Source organism: Cryptomeria japonica, chromosome 5 (genome assembly GCF_030272615.1).
Source record: "Cryptomeria japonica chromosome 5, Sugi_1.0, whole genome shotgun sequence".
Classification (NCBI taxonomy): Eukaryota; Viridiplantae; Streptophyta; class Pinopsida; order Cupressales; family Cupressaceae; genus Cryptomeria; species Cryptomeria japonica.
The window spans coordinates 755,764,878-755,773,763 of record NC_081409.1 but is presented as its reverse complement, the minus strand read 5'-3'; the positions used below and the strand labels follow the sequence as shown (position 1 = coordinate 755,773,763).

Genomic DNA, 8,886 nt, shown 5'->3' with positions numbered 1-8,886 from the left:
CAAATGATTGTCAATTCTTTAATACCAAGTCTTTATTGAAGATAGGACTCCCTCTTAATCCTTAATCAAATAAGAATCAATAAAGGAACCAGAAATCATATAAAACTGAAGATGCTACTTGCTTTTCTCTTACTTTCACCTTCTGCAAGGTGAATTTTTCAGAAAACCTTCATCTTTAACCCTGAGAGGCTGAGATACAAACTAGTTCCCATCCGAATAACCATGCCTGAAAGGATCCTTATATACTTATAAAAAAAAATAGGTGTGAGATTCAAGAAAGCAAAATACATAAGCCAAATCATCATTCAAACTGAACAACTGAAATTGAGATTTCTTAGAAACCCAATCACAAGATATAGTATGACTACATACATATGATTGATAAATATCAAGTAGAACATAACCTTCATACTTTGCTGAACAAGATCCTAATTATATTCAACTTTGGTGGAAGTAGAAGAAATTAACGAGTAAAATGCTTACCTCAACCTAAAGAGATCTCAATGCTAATCACAGAAGGAGACCACTGACTTGTTCATGTTTCACTCTTCCTACATATGCTATTTACAACAAGACATTCTAACTTCTACTATGAAGGAAGGAGCATCATCATAACCAATTAACTGAAAGAAAATTGTCATGTAGTTATTTTAATAGATAACTGACACATAATAAAATTGCATTTGTCACAACATTTAATGACATTAGCTCAAATGCAACAGGGATGATATAAGGATGGTAACTCGGGATAACACAAGCACAAACTTGCTTGCAGACCTACAAGGATAAACACCTGACACAGGGAACCCCAAAACATGATTGGCCCAACACGGGTTAATTTAAAGAGAATATCATTTTCCTTTCACACAACCCAACAGGGGTTTTACAAAACTAAGTAAGCACAAACCCATAAGAAGCAAATATTGATAATGAAACCCTTATTATTTCAACTTAACAAAGAAACCCCATATAAATAAATTGGCAAAGTTATTCAATAGGAATACTTAACCTTCAATTATCATAAAGTCTCTCATCACAAAGTTAATAAGGAATTAAGAAAAATACACCTATTGATGTTTAGATAACACTGACACTGGAACCGAAAGCTTCTCCAAAAGAAACTATCTTTGCAGTCTATCTTCAAAAGTCATAATTCGCAATCTCCTCTTGATGTGCCTTAGCATAGTTAGCTAGGGTTTGAAGATGGGTGGGAATACAACTGATTTTGTTAGCAATACAAAATAGTAGTTGCATGTCTAGTAGCAAAATAAATCTACCATACCATCAAAGATTCAATCATTATTAAAACTGGATCGGATCACGTCAAGGGTTAAGAATCATGAAATATGTACCAATCTAGGGTTTAGACCAATTCTGAAAATCAACAACTCTGAAGGTCTAAATAAGGTAATAACTCCAGAGTATACACTTTGCATTCTAGAGATCTGAAAATCTGAAAGGAGAAATATCAGTTACTTCCTTCTTTGGTTCTTCACTCGAATCTCCACAATCTTTAATGAATTAAAGAATGACTCCTTGATGAGGACCCGATGATGCCCTCTAACTTCACCCTTGTCATTATCTTAATAAAAGACGAACAACAACCTGAAGGTAAGAGGTTACTAAATCTGAGGGTTAGTATAACCTTAGCTTTGATACCATGTTGAATTTTAATATCTCAGATTAACAGTAAAATGGAAAACAGAATTAAGGTGTTGATTTTGTTAAATAAGATTATTAGATTTGATGACTTAAACCAAGAAATCAATAAAGTAAATGCACAAGAAGACTCAACACGAATTACCCTGGGAAAACCTCCACATCTGGAGGAAAAAAACCCAACAAGAACGATCATCCGATCTGATTATGTATTGTATCTAAATTGTAACTGTTCAATGCTTAGCTTTTAGAGCTTGATGACGATGTCTAGGTTTGTACACCAACTTGCCTAGATCAGCCAGCAATCTGAAGCATTTGATTCATCAAGGATGAAGGGTTTCATGCTTGCAGCCCATTTGGATTCATGCATTTCAACATCAATGAGTCTTTTATAGGTTCTCATTAGTTTGACATGTATTCGCACCAGTCATCAATCTGGAAATGCATGTATGTCTGATTGAATCATCCTTGCTCAAATCTGCACCAGGTTTGTCCTCCTTTTAATTCACTTTCTTGACTGAAGCATACACCAAAGGATTTGCTCTAGATCTGCTATTTTCGCATCAGGTATCTGATATAGGTTGCATGATATTTTGCACCAATCTTCTGATCTTTATCACACCAAGCATCTGATAGCATTCGCACTAATAATCAATTATAATTCGCACACACACACACACACACACACATATACATATATGCATTTATTTTATTTCTTATATATTTTTGTGTGTGTTTGTAGGTTTATTTGGATGTTTGTTTCCTTGGTTTTTGTTTACATATATGCATGTTCACTTATATGCACATATATGTATGTAGCCGCGTTATGCTTTTTGTCTCTCTTATTAGTTTGCTCTTTCTTGCTCCTCTTGGTTATTTTGCTTCTTTTTTTATGTTTTACAACTTTTTTCTGTTGTGTTTTTTCTGTCTTTTGTCTCTTTTTGTGTTATTTTTAATTTGTTTTTTACTCCTCTTGGTTTTCGTGTCTCTTTCCTTTTGTTTGTTCTTTCATCTTTTTAATCTTCTAGGTCTGCTATCATCTTCATATTATGCTCTCTTGCTCTATTACTTGCTCTTTTGCCCTAAGGATGGATCATGGTATTTGATCTGCAATGTTGGCAACACAAAAATTTACACAATCGAATCCAGAAAAACAAAATCAAATCATATCCTTGCATACTTCACATACTTCGAGGAGTATAGAAAACTCATGGTTACAATCTTAATTTAACTAATTTTTTAAAAATATAATAAATATTTACCATACTTTAGGAAATTTGATAAGCCGAAGCTCTTCTTTCACCACTTGCCAATTGGAAAATGATTGTTGGTTGAAGCATAGCCCTTCGTAAGCCTTGAGCTCATATTAAGCCGTTGGAGAATTTTCCTTGACGCAAAAATCAAATCTTTAACTAGCTGTCGATTCACCAAAATCATTTGTTTGTTGCATAATCTTCCAAATTGATGGCTACCATGGCATTGGCACTCTCTCCTCACCACAAACATCAGCATAATCTCTTCAATACTCCTCTCAAACATCCTAAATCCAGAAACACCAAAATGGCTTTTATATCTGACATTGCTGTATTTAATAAACGCAAAAACACTCCACAGAAAATCGAGATGCCAAAGCCTTTCCCAAAATTAAATACCGCAGAACCTCCCTCGAAAATCGTTACAGCAAAACCTCCATCAAAAATCAATACAGAACATTATCCAAAAGTTATTACAGCACCAGCAGGAGAGACAATAAGTGAATGGGGTAGAATCCAAAAGAAAACGAGCCAAAGATCTTCAAAATACCATAAGACATTGACTGCAATCTACGGCGACATGAATGATTTGTGTAGAGAAGGCAAGCTGAAGGAAGCTCTGCGTGCTTTAGACGATACCCAATTCAGAGGAGGCATTCCAGTAGATGCCAACATGTACGAAATTCTACTGCAGGCCTGTGCGAGGACAAAAGCATTGGAACAGGGTAAGCAAGTCCATGCCCACATGAGATTAACCAGGCTTGATAGATTTGAGTCTTTAAGGATTAGGCTGGTCAAAATGTATGCCAGTTGTGGGAGTATTGAGGATGCACGCCAAGTGTTTGACGAAACATCTTATCCAAGTTTACAGATGTGGAATGCATTGATTAGAGGGTATGTTAGTAAAGGGTTCTGTGAGAAAGACGCACTTGAGATCTATTGCCAAATGAGGTTGGCAGGAGTGAAGGCTGACCAGAATACGTTTTCTTGTGTGCTTAAGGCCTGTGGTGCCATGTCGGACTTGCAACTGGGTAAGGAGATTCATGAGAGCATAGTTAGATGTAAGTTTCAGTCTGATGTTGTTGTGGCGACTGCTCTTGTGGATATGTATTCCAAATGTGGAGCTATTGAGGATGCACGGAAAGTATTTGACAAAATGACTCAGAGGAATGTGATCACTTGGACTGCAATGATTTCTGGGTTTACACACACAGGGATTTGGGATGATGCATTAGATTACTTTCAGCAAATGCAAATAGAAGGTGAGAAACCTAATTCAATAACCTTGGCGTCTGTACTTCCTGCATGTGGAAATACAGGAGATCTTCAATTGGGTAAGGAGATCCATAGCTATGCTATCAGAAACGGATTTGATGTATATTCGTTTGTGGCGAATGGCCTTATAGAGATGTATTTTAATTGCGGCCAAGTAGAGGCTGCTCGAGACATTTTTGGCAAAATCCCTGAACGAGGTGTGGTTTTGTACAGCACCATGATTCATGGGTGTGCTCAAAATGGTTATGCCAATGAGACTTTGGAAATCTTTCGTCAAATGAATTGGAATGGTGTGAAGCCAAATCAGTTTACTATGATGAGTGTGCTCCCTGCATGTGGTGATTTAGGAGCTTTGCACAAGGGAAAGGAACTCCATGCTTACATAATTAGGTGTGGATTTCAGTTTAATGTATCTGTGCGTTCTGCTATTATAAACATGTACATTAAATGTGGAAGAATTGAGATTGCACGGAATGTTTTTGATAGAATGTCTCAAAATGATGTTGCTTCCTGGACAGCGCTGATTGCAGGATGTGGAATAAATGAGGTTGGAAAGGAAGCTGTTGACCTTTATAACCAAATGCAATAGGCAAAATTGGACCCCAGTTGTATTATTTTGCTTGCAACCATGAAGGTCTAGTGGATGAAGGCTGACAATGCTTTGAGGGCATTACACTTAGGATGGAGCATTATACATGCCTGGTTGACCTTCTTGGCGGCGCAGGGCGTCTGAACGAAGCATACGACTTAATTCTGAAGATACCGCTAGGGCCTGATGCTGCTGTGTGGGAAGCCTTGATGGGTGCCTGCAGGATTCACTGCAATATCAGGATTGGAGAAGATGCACAACATCTCCTTGATTTAGAATCTCAAAATGTTAGAACTTTTATTAACAAACAGATGCCCTTGCCATCATTTCAGCTTGCTAGTACGATGATGTAGCCAAAGATGAGAGCCTTAATGGGAAAGAGTAGGTTCAGCACAAAGCTAGGGTGCAGTTGGATTATGGTGAAGAAGCATTCACATAATTCTGGTAAGAGACAAAACACACCCACAGTTGGGTCAATTCATGTCATGTTGTATACCTTAGAAGGGTAGATGAAGTCTGCCACGTATGAACCTGAAACAGACATTGTGCTTCATCATGTGGACGCATGGAGAAGAAACGGAAGGAACAAATCTTGGGTTGCCACAGCAGAAAGATGGCCATTGCTTTTGGACTCATAAAAATATGAGCTAGACACCTAATCATCAAAAATCTTTGGGAAAATGACTTGATGCTGGCAAGTTCATTTCAAAAATTATTGCATATGATATTATTGCGAGGGACGCAAGTCATTTCTATCCCTTAATGTCTTATTGTGGAATTTACTGGTGATTCCTAGTAAATGCTAATTTAAACTATATTGCCAGAGAAAGGAAAAGAGCAAAGGAAAATAGCAACCAGGTATTATGTCACATGTTTGTAAATCTGTCGAACTTGACACGAAGTTCAAATAATCAACACCTTAGCTTAAATCTCATATATGCCTTAGAACTGTAGCGCCGAGAGCAGGGTTTCTTTTGTTTCTAGATCATCCTGAAGTATGGGGAAACAAAAAATTTCATTTTGTACTTCAAACACTTTTTGTCGATGAATTATGATGAATAATGCAATTTTTTACATTTCAAAGTTTATGCTAATCATGAAATTTCGACTTGTTAATATATCATTTCAAGCATTCAAATGTATGTGAGAAGCTACAAGGAGGACGAGGGCATTTTCATGCACATAACTTGTTTCTTGCCAACTTAGCTATGGTACATGCGATGTAAGATTGGATATATTTGGTGATGTTTGATAGAGGTAAGGGCAATAGAAATATTTTTGTGCGGTATCACGAGTGTCTTGTGATTCTAAAGTGTCATATATTCTTGTTGAAATTGTTTAAAATTAAGATGAATTATGTGATAGTAAATCTGAAAATAAGATTATCAAATTTGAAATGTGATTGCTTATTCATCACAACAGAAAAATCATCAAATCATAGAGACACCGAATTTACATAGAGAAATTCTTTTGGGAAAAACTCCACACTAAAATAAGGACACGTAGATTATTAATCTTCAATGAAATATACAACAATACATTTCACTACTCTACAATTTGACAACTTCCTGGCAAGACCCCAATACGACACTATCATCTCATGGCTCCAATTTATAGAAAATTGTGAAAGGAAAAACCACTATAATATCTTGAAACAAGAGATAATAAACCACTTGCAAAAACCCATACCTAGGATAATGCACAACCAACAGACATGATAATAAAATAAGTTTTCTAATGGCTCCAACATGGGCACCTAACACATAGCCACTCAAACCTATCACTTCTTGGATGCTCCATAACTCTTTGATGACTTTTTAGATCACTCAATGGACAACCTTACACCTTCCAAACTTGGGCACCCAAAGCATGACTCTTCACATCCCTAAACTAGACACCTAGGAGGTATCTTTGAAATTTTGACTTATCTTTATCATCGACACATATTCACCTCTTGAAAATGCAATTACAATTTGATATATAATACAAATTTTAAATGTTTTTCCTCTCATGTCCCTAAGAACACTTTCCAAGGAACATTGAACACACATGAATCGCATAGGATTGCAAGGCTAATATCACCTTATCCTAACATTCTCCTACTTGACATTATATATTGTAATTACATCCAAGAGATACAAATATAAAAAACAAGTACATTGATCAAGGCCCATGGTCTTCCTACACCAAGAGAACCTTTCCATGGTCATTGGCTTCGTAAGAGAATTTGCAACATTATCCAAAGTTTCAACCTTCTTTATCGAGACCTTACCATTCTCAACCATTTCTAACACAAAGTGATAATGTACATCAACATGCTTAGTATGAGCATGATCCATGAGATTCTTGGCAAAACAAATAGCACTTTGACTATCATATTTGATCTTCATAGTCATGCTTATTCAACCTTTGCAAAATATTATCAACATACTCTAGCTTAACCAAATATGTCCTATGAAGTTGATCTTTGTTGATCTCCATCCCAAGAATATATTTTGTAGCCCCAAGTCCTTCATATCAAATGTGTTAGAACTTTCAGCCTCGAGTTCTCTAATCATCACCTTATTACCAATAAACATGTCATCAACATACAAGACAATAATTAGACTCTGGTCATCAACAACCTCAATATAAACACAATGATCCTCCTTACTCATATAACCCAACTTCTATGCGAACACATCAAACATATGGTATTGCATCCTGGTGATTGTTTCAAAGTTGTTCTTTTCCTTTCACAATAAAACCATCAGGTTGTTGCATATAAATTTCCTCTTCAACATTCCCATTCAAGAAAGCAGTTTTAATATCCTTTTTCTCTATCTCAAAATCACAAGCAACAACAATAGATAATAGGAATCTAATAGAAGTCTATTTAGCAACATGAGAGAAAATATCACCAAAATCAACTCATTTTCTCTCGAAGTAGCTCTTGGCCACTAATATGGCCTTATACCACTCTAATTGACCATCTACACTCTAATTAACCATCTACTCCAAATTTATTTTAAATACCCACTTGCATCCAATGGGCTTCCTTTCTTGGGACAAACTAACAAGATCTCAAGTGTCACAATTGTTCAAAGCCATCATCTTCTCCTACATGACTCACTTTTCTTTGAAGAGAAAGCCTCCTTGAAAGATCTAGGTTCATCATTAGTATTCGACATATAAAATACACAACAAAAAATTGGTGGGCTCTACCTATCAACTGGATTTTGTTGCCTTGTGGACCTCCTCAAGGTAGGAGTAATGGGCTCTACCTATTCATCTTCTTCTGTATGCTCATTCTGGACATCATATGAACTCTTTGAACCCTCTTCTTCTTCTCTACCCTCAAATCCATCTAATTGTTCTTCTACATGTGCATCTTCCTACTTCTCAATCTTTGTCTCAAAGTGCATTGTTTTTGTCTTATCCTTCTTCTTTAGATGTTCTTCACTTGAGGAATCTTTAAACTCCTTGAAAATCACATCTCTAGAAAATATTATCTTATAGGTTAAAGGATTTCAAAGCTTATAGCCTTATACTTTCTTACTTTATTCCACGAAGATGAATTTCTAAGCTTTTGGATCCAGTTTAGATTGTTTCTCTTGAGACATATGAACAAAAGTATTACAATCAAAGGCCCTTAAATGTGAAATCAAAAGCTTTCTACCCATCCACAATTCATAAAGAGTTTTGGTAAGAAAAGTTGAACAAGGAGATCTATTAATCAAATAACAAGTTACAATACCTACATCTTCTAACCAAAAGCATCTATCAAGCTTAGCACCGGTTAATATGCTCCTAGCACTTTTCATCAAGGTTTGATTGATTCTTTAAGCCACCCTATTTTGTTGGGGAGTATAAGGAGTAGTCTTCTATTAAATAATACATGCATTCTTATAAAACTCATCAAATTTCCTGGAACACTATTCACCCCCATTGTCAGATCTCAACACTTTTATTGTATAATTTGATTGCTTCTCAACTAAGGTCTTAAATTCCTAAACTTAGTGAGAAATTCAAACTTATAATGCATAAAATAAATCCAAGTGCATCTTGAGACATCATCGATGAAGGAAACATAATATCAAGTCTTTCCCAAAGAATCAACATCTATTGGAC

The 8,886-nt window shown here is 35.9% G+C and overlaps 1 protein-coding gene across 2 annotated transcripts; it reads left to right on the top strand.

Moving 5' to 3' along the window:
* Positions 1 to 2,992: 2,992 nt before the first annotated feature.
* On the top strand, positions 2,993 to 5,853 carry LOC131036563 (pentatricopeptide repeat-containing protein At1g15510, chloroplastic-like). 2 transcript variants are annotated; one of them, XM_057968462.2, is made up of 2 exons: positions 2,993 to 4,577; positions 4,706 to 5,853. In XM_057968462.2, the coding sequence occupies exons 1-2, from the start codon at positions 3,124 to 3,126 to the stop codon at positions 4,731 to 4,733; spliced, it is 1,482 nt and encodes a 493-aa protein (XP_057824445.2). In that variant the 5' UTR covers positions 2,993 to 3,123; the 3' UTR covers positions 4,734 to 5,853. The 2 variants fall into 2 exon arrangements, with proteins under 2 accessions (XP_057824445.2, XP_059077701.1); XM_059221718.1 differs by having other exon boundaries at positions 2,994 to 5,853.
* The last annotated feature ends 3,033 nt before the right edge of the window (positions 5,854 to 8,886 follow it).

Coding starts and splice junctions, on each gene's coding strand:
- LOC131036563 (XM_059221718.1), top strand. CDS start 3,124: ATGGCTACCATGGCATTGGCACTCTCTCCTCACCACAAACATCAGCAT.